This window comes from Candida metapsilosis (genome assembly GCF_017655625.1).
Source record: "Candida metapsilosis strain BP57 chromosome Unknown scaffold7, whole genome shotgun sequence".
NCBI lineage: Eukaryota > Fungi > Ascomycota > Pichiomycetes > Serinales > Debaryomycetaceae > Lodderomyces > Lodderomyces metapsilosis.
In genome coordinates, this window is record NW_027138165.1 from 1,209,569 (window position 1) to 1,229,222 (window position 19,654).

The window sequence follows — 19,654 nt, forward strand, 5'->3', positions numbered from 1 at the left end:
TTTCTTTTTAATCAGCTCATCACTAAAACATCCAAGACTATTTTATCAACACGGTACAATTAATAGAGTCGACCCGGAACTATGGTGAGGCACAACAGACAGATACTTACAGCAGGTAAAAACTATGCCGAGAAGCAGGCCAAGAAACATGCGGTAAATGAAGTCACATTCGATAAGGAAAGTCGTCAAGAGTATTTAACTGGTTTCCATAAACGTAAACTACAAAGACAAAAGAAAGCTCAAGAGTATAACAAGGAACAAGAAAGGTTGGCTAGGATAGAGGAAAGGAAACAGTTGCGTGATGAACGTAAACGAGATTTGGAGAATCAGTTGAGGGAGTTTAATGAGAAAGCCAAGGAACTCGCGATGATCAATGGTGCATTAGCTGATGAGGAAGAAGAAGAAGAAGAGGAAGAGGAGAGTGATGAGTGGACGGGGTTTGAAGGAGATGGATCTGAGAAGAATTCAAACTCAAATGGGAAAACCCCAGTGTCATTAAAGGGAATATTACATCATAAAGAAGTATACGAACCAGGATCGGAACTTAATGGATTTGGCGATGAAACAACAGTAACCATAGAATCTATAGATAAACCACTAGGCCACACTGATGCCAACGGAACCAATCTTGAAGAAATTGCCAAGTCAAATAACGTCGATTTGAACAAATCACAAGAAGTGTTGCAAGATTCAGTAGAAAGAGCCAAGAATTATGCTGTGTTGTGTGGTGTTGCTAAGCCTTCGAAAGTTGAGAAACCAAAGCAAAAGAAGAAGAAGTTTAGATATTTGAGTAAAGCTGAACGAAGGGAGAATACAAGAAAGGAGAAACTCAAGAGTAAACTTCGAGGAAAGAGGTGAAATCTGGAAAGTAGAATCAATTATTTAATAGGCTTGTATTTATTTAACAAAGACTCATACTTAAAACAACTTGGTTTTAGAGCCGTCGGACCCAAATACTGACTGAAGAAATTGAATCGAAGCCGGGTAATCTTCTGAAAAGTTTCTTTTGGTGAGAGAGATGAGAGTGAAGAAGAAAAAAAGAAAAAACTTTCACCAAGTAGACACCTCTTCTTCTTTTCTTCAATTCAATTCACTACTGTGAACTGGTTTCACAAATAGTCTTATTAGTATGTTTTCATTATCAATCAACTACCATAACACTTTACATTTACTTCTCGATAGCTAGAGACCTTTTATATGATGACAAAGATGTCGCCCCAAACGGAGGATCCTAATTTCAGGACGCTGACCGATTCGATTCAAGCCAAACACTGAAAATTCTGATTAAACAAATGAGGTTGAAAACCATTGGGAAGATAAACGTGGAAGTTATTGCACCTATGTGGATTTTATTTTACTAACTTACCTTAGGAACTTAGATATATATGTTCAATATATACTAAACCAGTACAAATACCTTATAACTATGTAGAGATTATAAATGGATTACAGTTCAAGAATGTGTATTTCATATCGATTTGCAGAACTGCAATTGGCTAATGATGTTTTTCCATGCTAATCATGAAATTTTACTTAATGATTATCAACTTTATTTAAATCGTGGTCCTTTTGAAAGAAAAAGGTCACGTCTGAAGCCAACTGAGCAAGAATGCATCGTGTATGGAATATCCTTTTTTTCTATGCGTCCTTAATCTACTCTTCTGTCTACGTGTAGCAGATTCGACTTCTTCTTCTTCTGTCGCGTCGATCTGAAAATGAAAAATAAAAAATAAATAACCTCAACTGTCTACGCAATCAACATATTTTTTTACCCTGAGCCACCACTGATGTCAACATGGATGACCTGAATAGTGAAACTCAGGCCATCTTATTTAACGACCTCATCCCACTTCCATTTCGAATTTTGGTCTTGATTCAACTCGGTCTTGCATTATGGTTTTTTCTCAATGTCATTTTATTCAAATTCACTTCATTAAACTTGCTACATTTATTGAACTTGTCGTATAATCCTCATAAGTATACCCAATTGGATGGCTCGCTGCCTAGTAATGGAGAATTTGCTACGTCGATACCTGCAGATAGACGTGAGAATAGTCGTTTAACTACTGGAATATGGAGCACTTTAAAAGCTGTTACTATTGTTAATGTGTTTAGTTGGATTGCTTTCAAGTCGATTCAGTACATTTTGCGTGATTGGAAGTTGGTTTATTGTAGTATACCGATTATACTGTTTGGTTATATTTTCAAACGCATTTTCCATGCTAGAGTGAAAGTCAGTAGTCCAGGTCAAATACGTATTTGGACAACAATAAAGAGAATTTTGCAAGGCAATATCAACTCACAATCTATGAGGAGTAATGATATTCTAATTAGTGATTCGTTGGTTTCTTTTGCCAAGGTGATTAATGATTTTGGACTATATGTATGGAATTATTATATTGATGAGACTACAGCATACAATTACCGATTGGAGTTTGCTATACTTTGTATTCCATCTTTAATTCGGATAAAACAGTGTTGGTTTGAGTATAACTCGACAAGACAAGTGCAACATATACTAAATTTGATCAAGTATAGTACCAATTTTGGACCACTTGTTGTCAATGTTTTGATTAAAGCTACGATAATCAATGCTAATGATGAAGCAGCTAAACAATCTGGCCAACTACTTGAAACTTTAAACCAGTTGAATAAATGGTGGTATATTTTACTGGCTTTAAATTCAACTTATTCTTTTATTTGGGATATCAAAATGGATTGGAATTTGCATTTGTTAAACAAGGTATTCAACCCGGGATCCAAGTTTCACATTTTGCGTCTTCATAAAGCGTACCCCGATAGTGTCTACTTTGTTGCAATCGTGATTGATTTTTTACTTCGGTTTATTTGGATTCTTAAATTATTCATCATTAATGAGCAATTGCATGAGTCGCAGATAAAACTTATACATATATTCTCGACGTTTCTATTTGGATACGATGCATATTCTTTCGGGTACGTCGTTATTGAGATATTGGAGATTTTGAGACGATGGATTTGGTGTTTTATTAAATTGGAAAGCGATTGGGTCAAGTTGAAAGTTCAAGAACTGGAACAAATGGGACAAAAGGGGGACGAAAGTATTGAGTTGAATGAAATTGAAAAGCTGTAAATAGTCGCTAGAGGGTGATGAGAGTTGAAGAGAGGTTATTTGGTTTTATTAGAGTTTATAGACATTTGTTAGTGAATTTAAAAGTTTGTTTTATTCAATAAATATACAAAAAATAACTGCCCAGCTGTTAAATAAACATTCAACTATACATAACCTCTAAACTTCCCTGTATGGGCTATCCATACCAACACAGGCTCATTCGATATGCCCTACGTCAAAACCAACTTCAAATCGAAAGAGCAACCGGTATAGTCCATTCAATCTCCTCTTCCCTAATAACGTTCACCTTTGTGATCTTCTAACCATTTCTCAGCGCTGTTTCTAAATGCCAAATCAGACTTTGGACTAATTCTGCTTTCAGTAGCCCATTTGTACTTCAAAGGAGATTTGATTAATCCATAGAGCACTGCTACCGACGACATTGTGAGGATAGCAGGTATACTTAATGAAGGAGCATGTGCCATTTTTTTTGTTGTACTGGGAATATATGTGTGTCTACGGGGACTCCTGTTGGATAATGAACAGAGTTTGTTCTTCTTGTTTTCTCTCTCTCTCTTTGGTTGGTTGAAAAGAAAATTTGTACAGCAAGAGTGCTACCAATTGACTTTTCATGATTTTTTTTTTTTCAATTTTTTTTTTTTCATCAAGAAGAAGAAGGGAACAGAGGACTAAGATTAAAGAACAGCATCATCAGTATCACCAAGACTGTCAACACTTTTTTCATACCTTTCACTGAAGACCGTACCACTGTAAATAACAACTGGAGTGTACAATGTTGAGGGCTCTTTCACGTTCGACTAATGTCAGGTCTTTATATCTACTAAATCAATCTAACATCGTCATTAGACGTGGGTTACATCATACTTCGAGAATAAGGCAGGCTACAGCAGGTCCATTAGACCCATCATCATCAGAAACACAATCTGCTTCCGTGAATGATTTTTCCAAATCCAACATTTTCATCCACAGGTTGCCGGAATCAACAGCTGAACAATCACCATTACTTGTTTCACTTCATAGCAGACTCAATTTAAGTCCCAAATTCAAATTAAGTACCCTTTCTCAATGTCTTAATATGGTCAAGACTTCAAGTCAACAGGGTGAAGGGTTGGCCAATAACTTTGGATTAAATACCATGGGAAAAACATTGTTGAGCTACTATGTCACTGAGTACCTTTTATTACATTATCCTAGATTGCCAATGAGTATACACAATGCTGCTGTTGATTCCTTAATGGGAGTACATACATTGTCACAAATTGGTAAATCATTTGGTATTGAAGTTGACTCAGTATCGAAATTGGACAGATTTTTGGGTCAAGAATCTGAATTCATCAAATATGGTAGATTGAGATTTATGAACAATGATGAGATTGAAAGCAAAGTGACTGTTGAAGGAGTTGAAGAAGTCATTGGCGATTTAAGTAAAGACAATTTGTTGAAACAGGAAGATGTTGCTTATGCATCAGCAGTAAGATCTATAATTGGTGGTATATACACTCATTGTGGTGAAGAAGCAGCTAAACAATTTATTACCGATCATATCTTGTCGAGAAAATTACCGTTGGAACAAATGTTTCAATTTGATAAACCAATAGCTGAATTAATCAGGTTGTGTGACAAGTTGGAATTCAAAGATCCAGTCAAGATTAGACTTATTGCTGAAACCGGTAGAAAATCTGCACACCCGCAATTCTTAGCTGGTGTGTTTGTTGGAAATGAGAAATTGGGTGAAGGTATTGGATCTAGTTTACAGGAAGCTCAAATTAGAGCTAGTGTTAATAGCTTGTTGGGATACTATTTGTACTCACCAATTAGTGCTGATGGAAATCAAGTCAAGTTGCCAAGTGATAAAGAGTACAAATTTGAAGGGATTGTTGATGGTGGAGAAGTTGCTATATAGTGGGAAAAGCTACAGTAGATGTGTCTGTTGTATATAGAGAGAGCCTTTTTTTAATATTACTTATGTGGGCAGCAACTAAGACCTTTGTAGAATAGAGCTATTTCCTCTACAGTTCCATTAAACAACGAAATCGATTATGTTTTTAAAAGATATACAGAGAAAAACCAAACCATATTAAAAAAGAATTACTCAAACTTGAAGGAGATTCACGCCAATAGCACTTAAAAGATCAACTTTGCTTATTGGCTTGTTTTACTTTGCACAAGCACCACCAGTGACTTTGTCACTTTGAGCAGTGGAAAGTTTATGGTAACATCTAACTTGAGCAGGAATATCATCCATATCCTTCAATTTCAAAGTAGCATCTTGTTGTTTTTGAACATCCAAAACACATGAATACTTGGTAGTTGAAGAATCACAATTTGAAGCATCATCATAAGCAACAAAATCAAATCCACACTGGGAAGTTTCCAATTCACTGTCCTTGTTGAAACACTGTGTCAAACTAGCATCTTCAATTTCTCTGGTAAACAAATCCCTCTTGGATTCATCATGATAGCATGAATTGTCATAGTTGTACTTGTATTTACCAGTTTGTTTGATTTCATGGGTGTGCATGTTAACTTGAACAATTTCACCATTCTTGTGAACAGTGTTGACAACATCGTAGTGGTTTGATGAATCTTTCTTTCCGGCGTTTTTCAAGTGGTTTAAAACGACATCGGTTGGTGGTAAAATAGCGAAACCTTCAGCATCGTGTAAAAGGGAGAAGGATTGGACAGCAGTTGTAGCTAATGCCAAAGTGATCAAATATTTGAATGAAACCATGTTGAGGGAGAGGCTATTGGGGGTAGAGGTAAAGAAAGGAGAAAGAAAAACTTTTCCTGGTGAATTTGGTTAATATATTAAATATGAGGAAGGGCTTTAAAAAGTTTTTGTTTGATGGAAAAGATAAATTACAATAGACACATCAATTTGACACAAAATGGGGTATTTTTAATTATTTTTTTTTTAACCGCCTGATTTTCTTTTTATATTTGTTTTTCAGCCAATAAGGAATGAGCATGTTATGTAGACAAAAAACAATGTAACCATTGTTTGAACTTCATATGCAAACCGTATAAAGTTAATTTTCTATTTAAAGACAATAGAGTTTCAATCAAATGAAAGGAGAGAGAGCTAGTACGTAGTCAATCAGATTTGATTTTTCCGAAGCCGTGCAAGAGATGTCTTCTTTCAAAGAGAGATCTTTTCTTTTTCTTAGAGGGTAGTTTTCCTTAGGGGGGGCGGACAAATGCCTTTCTTATAATTTATTTCTAGGCAAAAATGGGAAAGATGTATTTTTATAATTTCTAAAGCGCATCGGATACTTTTTTTATTAAATTTTAAAATTTTAAAAGTTTGAGCGGATTGGTTGGAATTAAAATTGCATTGTTTTAGATTAGCTTTGTGCCATTTGTGCAGTTTGGCATATTCCTTTGCTCTTTTATACAGTTCTTTTCTTGTCTATGTAGAAGCTACACTGCTGTTCAAGTATCGGCGCCGCTTTCAATTTGCTTATCTTACGAGTTATACGAACAAGTTTTATTTGATTGGGTAACTTTTAAAATGAGCGTGTTTGTAAAAAGTATATTATATAATACTAAAAAAACGTGAACTACTTGAACAAAGGACCCAAAACTCCTCCAACTTTATTTGTAATCTTCAAATTAGCATCATAATCAATAGCAAATACTGAGACCGAAGCAGAGCATTTTCTATGCTCAACAACTGAATTTTCAGAAGGTAAGGAACAATTACCATTATTGCAAATGGTAAGTGCTTCCCAACTTCCCAGACTGGATTCGAACAAGTCCTTATCGGCGTTGTATTTTAAATCGGAACCTCCAGCTGAGTCACCTGTTAATCTAGTGTGAACCCATTCTGGATCGGTACAAGAATCGTCTTCGTGCCCAACCTTGGGAAAATTGACATTTAATCCAACACCAAGAGGCAAAACTCTGTCGTCATCATCTTGTCCTTTAAATAGTTGATCGACCAATTCAACAACCTTATTAGCATAAATGGTTGATGGTTCTTTAGTATCGTTCAAATCCAAAGAGTCCTTAAAGAAAGAGTTGTTGGAGTTTGATCCACTAAATGCGATAGCTGGGTAGCCTCTGTACACTGCGTTGTAAGTTGCACCAATAGTTCCTGACACAGTAAACATACCTGGGGACATATTTGTACCTTCATTTGGACCCGCAACAACTAAATCAATCGAGGTATCATTGAACTTCTCTTTCAAAACATATTGAAAACCAAAAGCAATCGATGAAGCTGGAGTACCATTGAAGTACCAAATATGGTCATCTTCTTCTTCATGACCCCATGCTTTTGAACCAGCTGGAGGGTATTTGAATTCACCGTCAGTCTGCAAAGTCGAAGATGAAGGGACATCGAATTTACCACTGTATCCAGACCTTTGAGAAACAGGAGCAACTAACCAGACTTCATGACCGGCTTCTTTTAACTTGTAGTATGTGGCTCTAATATTGGTTGCTTGCCATCCATCATCGTTACTCAAAAGAATGTTCTTGGCGGTTACAACTGTTGCAAGGAACAAGACGATTGATTGGGTCAAGAACTGCATTGTGGCGTGAACTATTTTGAAGTGACTAGCATGATTTACTGAACCTTCATTTGGGGAAATAAACCACTATTTATAGCTTTGATATAGCCATCGATTTAATAACACCCCTTTCAAAATGTAAATTCTGTGCACGATCGTGTCTTGATGTGAATTACAAATGTCGACATGTTTTTCAGGAACCTTTTCTATTGTTGCATATCATTGACACAAAAAGTATTGGAGATAAAAACCATGGCACGTGGTGCCTTTACCACTTCAATCCTATTGTTTTCAAAACACATTGAGTAATTTAGTTATAATTCGAATATAACTAAAAAGAACTATATAATGGAAGGAGTGTCGACAGCGCAATGTTACCGGATTACCAAGTCGACCGGCTGGAAATTAATTCCCGTTCTTTTTAAATTCTCTACCCCCCCCCACAAGATTCCCGTTGGCAGGGTGTAAACTATAAAGCTACAATGCCCTTCATGTGCTTCTTTATTTTAATGACTCTAAAGTACCTCCTACTGTTCTGCAGCGAAGAGAAACCTTTGCACAATGTATTATCGCATACACGGCTCTGGTTTCAGGTAAGTGGCAAACCTCTTCTCGGTATTGCGCAGTAAGAGTGACTATAAAAGAAGCCGAGCTTCTCATTAAGCAACTTCATGGCTGTAAATAGTACCCACAAAACAAGTTAATACTTACAAATTTGTTTAAAGAAGCGTGGGTTGATGATTTGTTCTGACAATTAAGATAGCACATGACCCCTCGCTCAACTCTATTTAATGTAGGAGACAACGCTTTTGCCCTCTCAGTGTTGAGCTCCCTTCACCAATAGATAGCTGTTTAAATGGATGCAAAACTCCCTAATCAGTAAACGCTACCAAATCCACAAGAGTCAAAAATCAAAGAAAATTAATTTTCTAAATCACTACAAAATCTCATCTCCGATCTTCAAATAACCACTTCACGAGTCCAACACAGTATCAACAATGTCCTTGAATATTCTTGTAATTGGTAATGGTGGAAGAGAGCATGCCATTGTATGGAGACTCTTGCAATCATCTAGTGTCAACCATATCTATGTAGCTCCAGGTAATGGAGGTACAACCACTCAATCATCAAAAGTTACCAATGTCCCGATTAGTTCATCACCTAAAGATTTCCAAAAATTACAAGACTTTGCAGTTGAGAAAAAGATCAACTTGGTCGTTCCTGGCCCTGAGCAACCATTGGTTGATGGAATTACTCAAGTATTTACTTCAGTTGGTATTCCTGTATTTGGTCCTAGTGCCAAAGCAGCTATAATGGAAGGTTCTAAAGCAGCATCGAAAGAATTTATGGAAAGGCATCAAATTCCAACTGCCAAGTTCAAGAATTTCACTAATGTCGATGAAGCAAAGAAATATATTGAAGAAATAGATTACAAGTTAGTTTTAAAAGCTGATGGAATTGCTGCCGGTAAAGGTGTTTTGATCCCTGAAACTAAAGAAGAAGCATTAAAAGGGTTAAATGAAATCATGGTGGATAAAAATTTTGGAGATGCTGGTAACGAAATTGTTATTGAAGAGTATCTTGAAGGTGATGAATTGAGTATATTGACAATCACTGACGGTTACACTTTTTACAACTTGCCAGCTGCTCAAGATCACAAGAGAATTGGTGATGGAGATAAGGGCTTAAATACTGGAGGAATGGGAGCCTATGCACCAGCTCCTATTGCTACAAGGGAAGTGTTGACCAAAATAGATGCAGAAATCATCAAGCCTACCATTGACGGAATGAGAAAGGATGGCTTCCCAATGTGTGGTATCTTATTCACTGGTATCATGTTGACCCCATCGAAACAACCAAAAGTTTTGGAGTACAATGTTAGATTCGGTGACCCAGAAACCCAAACTGTTTTGCCATTGTTGACTGAAGACACCGATTTGGCTCATGTTATGCTTGCTGCTGCTGAACATAGATTAGATTCGGTAAAAATTGCTACCAGACCTTTGTTTTCCACCACTGTTGTAATGTCTGCAGGTGGATATCCAGAATCATATGGTAAGGGAGATGAGATCACCGTCAAGGAACCATTGCCAGAAGATACATTCATCTTCCACGCTGGTACTAGTGCTACCGACGGTAAAGTTGTCACTAGTGGTGGAAGAGTCATTGCTGCTACTGCTTTAGGAGACACCTTGAGGAAATCGGTTGACAGAGCTTATGTTGGTGTTGATCATGTCAGTTTCAACAAAAAGTATAACAGAAAAGACATTGCTCATAGAGCATTCCGTGATGCTGACAAATTTAAACAAGGAAGTGCTGGAGTCACATATGCTGAGTCTGGTGTCTCTGTCGATAATGGTAACTTGTTGGTGCAAAACATCAAGAACAAGGTTAAATCTACAGCTAGACCTGGTGCTAATTCTGACATTGGTGGCTTTGGAGGTTTATTTGACTTGAAAGCGGCTGGATACGACACTGCCAATACTTTATTGGTTGCTGCTACTGATGGTGTTGGAACCAAGTTGAGGATTGCTCAAATTATGAATATTCATGATACCGTAGGTATTGATTTGGTAGCAATGAATGTCAATGACTTGGTTGTCCAAGGTGCTGAACCATTGATGTTTTTGGATTATTTTGCCACTGGTAAATTGGATGTTGAAGTAGCTGCCAAATTTGTCGATGGTGTAGCAAATGGTTGTATCGAGGCAGGTTGTGCTTTGGTTGGTGGTGAAACTTCTGAAATGCCAGGAATGTATGACGAGGGTCATTACGATACTAATGGTACTGCTGTTGGTGCTGTTGACAAACACAAGATCTTGCCTAAAGTAGCCGACATGAGTGCAGGTAATGTACTTATTGGATTGAGATCGAATGGTATCCACTCCAACGGGTTCTCATTGGTACGTAAAATCATTGAAATAAGCGACTTTGACTATCAATCACCAGCCCCATGGAATAGCTCAAAAACCATTGGTGAAGAAGTTCTTGTACCTACCAAGATTTATGTCAGGCAATTGTTGCCTAGTATAAATGAAGGATTGTTGTTAGGATTAGCTCATATTACTGGTGGTGGATTGGTTGAAAACATCCCACGTGCATTACCAAAACACTTGCAAGCCAAAGTTGATATAAGTAAATGGCAAGTACCTGAAATCTTTAAATGGTTTGGTAAACAAGGTCAAGTCCCAGTCCACGACATATTAAAGACATTTAACTTGGGTATCGGTATGGTTTTGATTGTTGAAAAAGCAAGCGTTGATAAAGTGTTGCAGAGTTTAGAGAATGCTGGTGAAAAGGGTGCTCTTGTTATTGGTGATTTAGTCGAGAAGAAAGAAGGAGAGGAAGGATGTGTTGTTGACAATGCAGAAGGATTATACTAGAACGGTATAGTGGATTAATTGATTGTTTATATTATTGATAAGATGTAGTACTTAAAGCACAGAGAAGGGAGAAGCTATACCAAAGTATTGAGGAATGTTTGCAACGGTAAGTTTAACACTGGAGCTAACACACTGTCTTTTTAACCACTCAACCAAGAACGACATCTTCACCGGTATATTCTATACATTCGATGATTTGCACGGCGTGGGACACAAAACTGAACCACAAAATGGACTTTGATAGACTACATTTGATGGGCATCTCTAAAGGATAGATAACCAACACCGGAGCATATCAATGTGAAACTGCAGTGTCTTATAGGCTGTTAAAACTGGGGGTTACATTCATTTTTTTTTTAACACTTACGTAGCTGATAAATTTGCTCCAGATTATGAGCAAATTTTGCAGCAATTCAACAACGTACAGTTTCCGAAGTGTGTATCTACATTTTGGGTCCCCATTTCGCTGATATCTTTCTACATGGAGGACATTGATCAATTGCTTATAGTTTGCTTCTAAAAGCACCGTAAATTTTTGGAGCTTTAAGTGTGGCACGTGACTTTTCATCATTTTCATGCATAATTTATGCAAGTGGGTTTCTTTTTTCCGAAAAGGGAGAGACTAAGCGGAAAATCCAAATTAAGTTTTCATTCGCGCAAAGGAGGTCAAAAATTTAGAGCGCAGTCTCGGGCTGGCTATCGCGGCAGCCGACCCAAGCAATAGAAGAAATTAATGCCTTGCACGAGAAGAAATGAGAATAAAAATTAAAACTGCACAAAGCATCTTATGCTTAGTAATCGATGATTAAAAAAGCAATAGATATTATTCTTTAAGGTATATAGAGTCTACAATTAGCTCTTTATTTTCATTCTTTGCCACTGGTAGCTACGTAGGCATTACACTAGAACAAAGCCATTATCCACCACACCGTTCGTATTCAATTCATTGCAACTGCTTCTTTTGACCTTTGAGCTTTGTTGAAAAATAAAAAAGAAATTTAAACAATAAAAAAAAAACAAAACAAAAATAAATTAAAAGTCTTTGGGGGAGCAAATATCAGAGTCATAAGATTATATATATATCAACAGAATAGCGAATTGAGGATAAACTTTCATAACCACGGCATCAGACTCACCAATAACACCACATAGAGCTCACCTCGTACCTAAACAAGTTGTCGTCCCATCCCCTGCCCAATAAACCATCTCACTTTTTCCTCCCCTGCACCAGCATTTAGCAACCACACTTTTTTTTTTTTCCCTCTTCTTCGGTTATCAATTTTCAAATAACTAATCCTTTATACATTCACACGTATCCATGGGATTGCTCTCTTTAGGTACTCCACTAGACTGGCACGAGTCTAAGAAACACAATGAACACGTTAGAGACAATGGAATCACCCAGTTAATGAATATTTTCCGGCAACATTATAATAGAGACAATGATAAATTTCTTTGGGGAGATGAGGTTGAATACATGTTGGTTGATGTGAATGAGCAACTGAAAACAGCAAAGTTGGCAATTGATAAAGACTATGTATTAGATGATTTGAATGATGAGGCAAAATCGCTTCCAAAGGCTCAGGAGAATAATGTCTTGTTCCACCCTGAATATGGTAGGTATATGATTGAGGCTACTCCGGCAAATCCATACGATGGAGAGAAACTAGAGGATTATGTCTATGTTGAAGACAATATGATCAAGCGGAGAGAATTGAGTACCGACGAGCTTCCTTCACATATCAAGCCATTGACAATCACAGCATTTCCTAGAATGGGGTGTGGAAACTTTACTTCTCCACCTGCAAAACCCATAGGGCCAGCTTCACAGTCGTTGTTTTTACCCGATGAGATTATTAATCGGCATGCGCGATTCCCAACTTTAACCGCCAACATTCGTAAAAGGAAAGGACACAAGGTTGCCATGAATTTACCCATGTACCCTGATAAGCGTACCAAGTTGCTAGACGATTCAATACCAGCCAATCGTCAATTATTCAAGAGTGACAAGGAACCTCACATCGGTGCATCCAAACCTGGTCATGTATATATGGATTCGATGGGATTCGGTATGGGTTCAAGTTGTTTGCAAATTACAATGCAATGTGAGAATATCAACCAGGCAAGATATTTATATGATACATTGGTTCCAGTGGCACCGATATTATTAAGTTTGACTGCAGCAGCACCCATTTTCAAAGGTTTCCTAGTTGATCAGGATGTGAGGTGGAATGTAATTTGTGGTGCAGTTGATGATCGCACATTTGTTGAAAAGGATCAGGAGCCATATCCAAACTATCATTTATTTGGTGGATTGGACATTGATGAAAAGGAACATTTGCAAGTTAATAACCACAGTGTGAATGCATATGGGGATTTACAAGATCTATATACCAAAGATGGCAAGCCTATTCAAAAGGTTCCTAAATCACGATACGGATCAGTAGACAATTATCTTGGAGACCTCAGTTTTGACACAAGTTACTTCAAAGAGGGTTTCAATGATTTGCATGCGCCAATAAATTCCAAGGTTTTCAAACGTTTAGTTGAAGATAAGCTGGGGCAATTTGACAAGTATTTGGCTAATCATTTTGCACATTTATTTATTAGGGATCCGTTGGTTATATTTAGTGAACGTATTAATCAAGACAATAACTTGAGCAATGACCATTTTGAAAATTTACAAAGTACAAATTGGCAAACACTACGTTTTAAGCCTCCAGCACTATACGAAAGCGATAAAGATGGCAGAATAGATTTCAGTGGCAAACCTGGTTGGAGAGTTGAGTTTAGACCCATGGAAGTTCAAATTACTGATTTTGAAAATGCAGCATTCTCATCATTTATTACGTTGCTATCACGAGCAATTTTGAAGTTTAAGCCAAACTTTTATATTCCACTTCTGAAGGTTGAATTGAATATGACATTGGCTCATAGAGTTGATTCAGTGTTGAATGATAAGTTTTGGTTCAAATCTATGGATTCATGGAATATAGATTATCATGAATTCACTGGGTACGATTTTACTTGGTTTGATCGATTTTTGATGGAAGGAAATGACGTTTTGGAAGATGGACCGGTTTACTTGAAGGGATATGCATCAAGTGCAAGTCTTGCTGCAATGAATGGAAGGACAAATGGCAATGGTGTTGCTCATACTGCACAACTTAATGGGTCAATGGCGACAAATAAAAAAGGGTGTGAGGGAAAGACCGTTGAAGAGGTAAATGATGTTGATGATTTCGGCATGGACCAACGTTACACTATAAATGAGATCATCAATGGAGATGGGAAATTTCCTGGGTTAGTCAGCTTGGTTATCAAATTGATTGCCACTGAACTAGTTCCCGATTGTTGCCAACATTGTCCTAATTCCAAATATGCTCAAACTTTGATCCGATTGAAATACTATCTCTTGTTAGTTTCGAAACGTGCCAGTGGTGAAATACCGACCGCTGCTCATTGGATGAGAGATAAGGTGTTGAATAATCCAAGTTATGAACAAGACTCAAAAGTGACAGAATCAATCAATTATGACTTGATTGAGGATATTGATAAAATAACTCAATTGAGAGATAAAGAATTGGTTACAGAATTCTTTGGTGATATGATCAGTGATTACTTGTTGAATAATAGAGCTCCAATATAGGCCACTATATAAGCGAACCCGTGATGTCTACGTCTCACATGGAAAGGATTAGGCTTGTAAAATGTGAACCTAGTCGCGTGTATATTTTTTCATTGGCGCACGACTGTGGTCAGTTGACGATTGGGGATAGATAATCAAAGATAGACACACCTTGTTGCTACGAAAACATCGGTGTCTCTATTTCTGCTGCAAGCTAGCCATGTTCAATAACCCATTGAGAGCTTTTGGAATTACTCTGTTCTATGTCCCTTTTTCAAAATTAGAATTCACGTGCCTCTATTGTTTTCAGAAGAATTTTTGTGTCTATTTAACAAGTCACGCCTCGATGAAAAAAAGACAAAAAATTAGATTTTATATTCTTTTATTTTTATTTTTATTTTTTTTTTGTTTTTTTTTTTTTTGTTTTGCTTTCTTGGAAAGGTTCTTTCATAACGAAGACTCAAGAGTATATCTAGATTGAAAAAAGATGGGATTTCTTGATGACGTTAAAGCTTTCGTTCATTCTATCACTACCAACGATCATTATGCTTCATATGATTCCCCTTATAGGTCACAAAATAACGATGATGACTCGTTAACTGGCCCTTCACTTGGTGCCCACCCCAATGGCTCAGCCATGAATTTGAATGCCGATATGAATACATCGAGGCTGTCTTTGAATGATTCTTCTGCTGGTGGGTTCTACAGACCAGGTTTAAGGTCCTCTCAAAGTCAATTAGGTCAAGATGTTCAACTTCAAAACTTTGATGCTAATGGTTTGCCTCCTTTACCTTCAATAGATTCATTATGGGATCGTATTGAACATTGGATTGATGAAGAGTACCCGGAATTGGACGATAATTTGAATGATGGTGTAACATCAGCCGATTTGAATGAATTTTTACAAGATTTAAAGTGTGGTTCAAGAAGTCTACCTGAAGATTTTAAACAGTTTTACAAAAGACATGATGGACAATTGAGAGGTGGGAAACCAACAGGGTTGATTATGGGATTGGTTTTATTGGATTTGGAAAGTATTGTTGAGGAAAACATCTTGTGGAATAAAGTTGCTGAAAGATTGGAGAGGCAACAATATATGGCACAACATCAACAGAAACAACAAAATGATGTAAAAGAAGGTAGTCTGCTGCAACAACAACAACAACAGCAACAGCAACAGAGACAAGGTGGTACTTTTGTCACAAATCAAAGATCCATCCCACCAAACTCTATTCAACCATACTATTATAACAAAGGCTGGGTAATATTGCTTAAAGACAATATTGGAAACCAAGTTGCTATGGACTTGAATCCAGGTCCAAATGGTACATGGGGTCAAATTATATTATTTGGTCGTGACTATGATACAAAATTGGTTGTTGCTCATAGTTTACAGGAATTCATTTTTGAATTCACTACAGATTTGGAATCAGGAAACTTTTTGATTGATTCTAGTGAATATCAAGAGGAATTGGGATTCTTGTCGTCAGATAGAGATGGCGATTTTATGATTGGAGATGAAGATGAAAATCAAGGTGAATTGAGTTTTTATGATAGAGATGGTAAGGAATTTGGTAAAGAAGTAAGTAGAGGAAGGCCTAATTACATTGAAGTGTTGAAAAAGAGAGCTTTGAAAAAGTATGGATTGACTGAAAATTTCCAAACTGCTTATCAACCACCAAAACCAGTTAAAAAAGTACATGAATCAGGTAGAAACAGCCCATACTTGAATCAATCTAGAAGTGGATCAAATGTTAATTTGAAAACACCCCATTCTAAAAACAATTCTTCAACTAGTTTGACGGCTAATCAAGGAAAGAATAAGCCAGCTGTATCCAGTCCGTTGGTGAATCTTGATAACAACTCTAGTTCGTTTACCATACCAAAGGAAACTATCATTGATGCTAAGCTGAAGCCAGAGTCATCAAAAGCTGAATCAAGTGCTGCTGTAGCAAAAGAGGAGGTGAAAAAGGTGGAACCTTTGGAAACTGATTTTCAAGAATTGAATATCCAAGAACCTGGTAAAGATGCTGAATCGAAATTGGAAGAAGAGGTTGCAGATGCTCCTGTAGAAGTTAAACCAGTTGAAGATGAGAAATCAGTAGAGGGAAAGGAAGATGCAACTGACAAGGCTGCTGAGCCAGAAGCTTTACCAAAGGCTACGGAAGAGACTTCACCAAAGACAGAGTCAGTTGCCGATGGTGAAGATGAACAAGACGAACAGCCAGAAGCGGAAGCTGAAGAAGAAGAGGAAGACGCCGAAGAAGACACAAAGGCTGATACTGAATCCGAGGCTAAGCCATTAACCAAGTCGCAGAAAAAGAGACAAAAGAAAAAGGGTAAGAAATAGATGACTAGTTTGTATTTAAATATAGTTTTGCATTTAAATGGATATCATTTAGTAGGCAATGTTAGTTTCTTTTCTACTTCTTTAAGTGGGGGAGTGTAGAGCTTATCTTGCACTGTTTCCGATGCAAATTACATTACGCGTTTAGTTTTTATTTTATAAGAAGAATATTATTATAATAACCTTTTGATCTAAAAAAAGTTCGTCCTTTTTATATGAATTCATCTGGTTATTGGGATAATTTGAGTTTTGGTATAACTAACTCTTCAAACAACACTGAGAGTGCATCTGATCTGGTTAATCAGCGAGAACCGTCACAACAACAACAACAAGGACAACAGCATCAACAGAGTAATGAATTAGTAGAGTCACAAATGTCGGAAGCATACCCTAACACAACTGATCAAGCTTCTCAACATGAAGTACAAGTTCAGCCTCCATTTACACCCGAGGAAATCCGTGATTCAATTAGATCCAGTTCCCTAGCGCATGACCAATCTAGCAGAATCCACCATGCATTTATGCAACTGATTGATGAAGATGATGAGGATGAGGATGAACGACTTGAAGGTTCGTTTAATAGGATTGCTCAAAGTGGAGTCCGGTATGATGAAGGAGCAATAAATGAGGACGAGGATGCAAATGACCAACTGGCTGATCAGGACATGATAAGTCATGGCACAACTTCGAGTCGTTATCACTACGATGATGGCGACGACGATGAACAACACACACTGCAAATGGATGACTCATCAGCTCAGCCGAACTTGGAACAAATCCAGCGAGTTTATTACATGAAAGGATTACAAGAGGTGGAAGAGTTACAATTGGTTGATTTATCGCCACTTGCAACTTGGAAATTATCATCTTATAAACAAGGGTTTGGACTAGCACAACTACGAGAAGATAATCCTGAAACGTACTGGCAGAGTGATGGAAGCAATGGTGGTAACAATACAACGCCAAACAACTCAGCGTTGTTGAATAATCATTTAGCCAATCCTCATTCCATAACAATTCATTTTATTAAAAAGGTGGCATTGGAGCGAATATCAATATTTACAAACTATTCTCTAGATGAGAGTTATACACCTAGCAAAATTAGGATCATGGCTGGGAGTAGTGAGGGTTGGGATTTGATTGAGGTTTGTACTGTCAATTTCAACCAACCAATTGGATGGTCGCATATAATATTCAACGGAATCAGAAATGACGGGGTGTTGAAATGTTTCATGGTGAAGATATTCATCTTGGCTAATCACCAGGAAGGTAAAGACAGCCATATCAGAGCAATAAGGTGCTATGGTAAGAAAAATGTGCCCCAGAAACTACAACCAGTACAAAAGGATACAGGGACAATTGAACATCTTAGCCATTCCGACTTTTTAAAAGATTTAAGTTTAGCAAGTGGGTCAAGTGGCATGTCTGGAGTTCTGCTGAGTTCTAAGGTGGAACCAGATTCAAGAGACGGCGCCAATTTTCACGAGGAAAACGAAGAAGATCAAGATGATATAATACCCGATAGTACTGACTCAGAAACAGCTAAAATTTTGCAAAACGTCAACACAGTGTTGGGCAATAATACTGGATTCCAAAGTATTGAGCTAAAAAGTGTTTCATCTATTAGATAAAAAAAAAAAACTAAGCTATATATATACATCTCTTTAAACGTCAATTTTCAATGAAAAATCGATAATACCAGTACCTTGGTGAATTGATGAAGTTGAGTAAATATCAATGTCATTTGAAAGATAACTACTCAAGTTGTTCAATGTCAAACCTCCGGAACATTCCAACAAGAATGCCTTATTGCTACCTTTGTAATGTTCTTTCAAGCTCTGGGCCACTTTTCTCAATTCATCGCCTTTGAAATTATCCAACATGATAACATCAGCACCAGCATCTATGGCCTCCTTTGCATCCTTTTCCGAACTGACTTCAACTTCAACTTTAACAGCGAATCCACAAACCAGTCTTGCTTTCGCTACTGCATCAGTGATACTTCCAGTAGATGCAATGTGGTTATCTTTCAACATAACCATTGAGCTCAAGTCATATCTGTGAGTGTCAACACCACCTACTAACATGGCGTATTTCTCAACTAATCTTAATCCTGGAGTGGTCTTTCTTGTTCCTGCGATTAACCCAGTGTATCCATTCTCGTCAGCTAATTTCTTTGTAATGTATGACTGCGTGGCGACACCTGAAGCTCTAGCCAACAAATTTAAAGCAGTACGTTCAGCCAATAAGATATTCTTAGCAGCACCAGAAACAGTAGCAACGACAATCTTACCCCCATTCTGTTTCAATTCCTCGGCAGTAACATAAGTCTTTTCCTCACGATGCCACTTCACTTTTAAGTCACATTGTTTAAAGACTTCAGCAGCGAATGGGACCCCACAGATTAATCCTTCTTGTTTCATATATAATGATGCAGTTTCTGGCTTGGCCCCAACTACAAACCCACCAAAGTCGAATGAAGGAACATCTTCAGTTAAAAAATCGGTGATTTGTTGTTTCCATTTCCCATTCTTGGGTAATAGGTTTGCGTATTCAGAGGACATTGTGGTGGTGACTGTGTGTGTGTGTGTTTACAGAAAGATCTGGGGAGAATCGGATGTTGGGAAATCTGGGTGAAAAAAAATGGAAAATAATAATCGCACCAGACAA

General features: G+C 37.4%; 9 protein-coding genes and 1 pseudogene across 10 annotated transcripts; 7 read left to right on the forward strand and 3 right to left on the reverse strand. All coding sequences in view use genetic code 12, as the record gives it.

Annotated features, from left to right (window-relative positions):
- Positions 1-81: 81 nt before the first annotated feature.
- On the forward strand, positions 82-858 carry I9W82_005102 (uncharacterized protein; the record flags this gene model as incomplete). Its single annotated transcript, XM_067694245.1, has 1 exon — positions 82-858. The coding sequence occupies one exon, from the start codon at positions 82-84 to the stop codon at positions 856-858; it is 777 nt and encodes a 258-aa protein (XP_067546584.1).
- Positions 859-1,795: 937 nt separating this feature from the next.
- ERD1 (Erd1p) lies at positions 1,796-3,112 on the forward strand (the record flags this gene model as incomplete). Its single annotated transcript, XM_067694246.1, has 1 exon — positions 1,796-3,112. One exon carries the CDS (start codon positions 1,796-1,798, stop codon positions 3,110-3,112), a length of 1,317 nt encoding a protein of 438 aa, XP_067546585.1.
- Positions 3,113-3,316: 204 nt separating this feature from the next.
- Positions 3,317-5,015, forward strand: I9W82_005104 (annotated as a pseudogene). The gene is made up of 2 exons: positions 3,317-3,363; positions 3,920-5,015. Coding segments are annotated over exons 1-2 (1,143 nt in total).
- A 252-nt stretch (positions 5,016-5,267) lies between these two features.
- On the reverse strand, positions 5,268-5,843 carry COI1 (Coi1p; the record flags this gene model as incomplete). The annotated part of the gene is made up of 1 exon (XM_067694247.1): positions 5,268-5,843. One exon carries the CDS (start codon positions 5,841-5,843, stop codon positions 5,268-5,270), a length of 576 nt encoding a protein of 191 aa, XP_067546586.1.
- Positions 5,844-6,672: 829 nt separating this feature from the next.
- On the reverse strand, positions 6,673-7,647 carry I9W82_005106 (5'/3'-nucleotidase SurE; the record flags this gene model as incomplete). Its single annotated transcript, XM_067694248.1, has 1 exon — positions 6,673-7,647. One exon carries the CDS (start codon positions 7,645-7,647, stop codon positions 6,673-6,675), a length of 975 nt encoding a protein of 324 aa, XP_067546587.1.
- A 977-nt stretch (positions 7,648-8,624) lies between these two features.
- On the forward strand, positions 8,625-11,009 carry ADE5,7 (bifunctional aminoimidazole ribotide synthase/glycinamide ribotide synthase; the record flags this gene model as incomplete). Its single annotated transcript, XM_067694249.1, has 1 exon — positions 8,625-11,009. The coding sequence occupies one exon, from the start codon at positions 8,625-8,627 to the stop codon at positions 11,007-11,009; it is 2,385 nt and encodes a 794-aa protein (XP_067546588.1).
- Positions 11,010-12,327: 1,318 nt separating this feature from the next.
- On the forward strand, positions 12,328-14,658 carry GCS1 (glutamate--cysteine ligase; the record flags this gene model as incomplete). Its single annotated transcript, XM_067694250.1, has 1 exon — positions 12,328-14,658. One exon carries the CDS (start codon positions 12,328-12,330, stop codon positions 14,656-14,658), a length of 2,331 nt encoding a protein of 776 aa, XP_067546589.1.
- A 466-nt stretch (positions 14,659-15,124) lies between these two features.
- On the forward strand, positions 15,125-16,987 carry SMI1 (Smi1p; the record flags this gene model as incomplete). Its single annotated transcript, XM_067694251.1, has 1 exon — positions 15,125-16,987. One exon carries the CDS (start codon positions 15,125-15,127, stop codon positions 16,985-16,987), a length of 1,863 nt encoding a protein of 620 aa, XP_067546590.1.
- A 212-nt stretch (positions 16,988-17,199) lies between these two features.
- On the forward strand, positions 17,200-18,615 carry I9W82_005110 (anaphase promoting complex subunit; the record flags this gene model as incomplete). Its single annotated transcript, XM_067694253.1, has 1 exon — positions 17,200-18,615. The coding sequence occupies one exon, from the start codon at positions 17,200-17,202 to the stop codon at positions 18,613-18,615; it is 1,416 nt and encodes a 471-aa protein (XP_067546591.1).
- Positions 18,616-18,648: 33 nt separating this feature from the next.
- Positions 18,649-19,548, reverse strand: I9W82_005111 (nicotinate-nucleotide diphosphorylase (carboxylating); the record flags this gene model as incomplete). The annotated part of the gene is made up of 1 exon (XM_067694254.1): positions 18,649-19,548. The coding sequence occupies one exon, from the start codon at positions 19,546-19,548 to the stop codon at positions 18,649-18,651; it is 900 nt and encodes a 299-aa protein (XP_067546592.1).
- Positions 19,549-19,654: the final 106 nt, after the last annotated feature.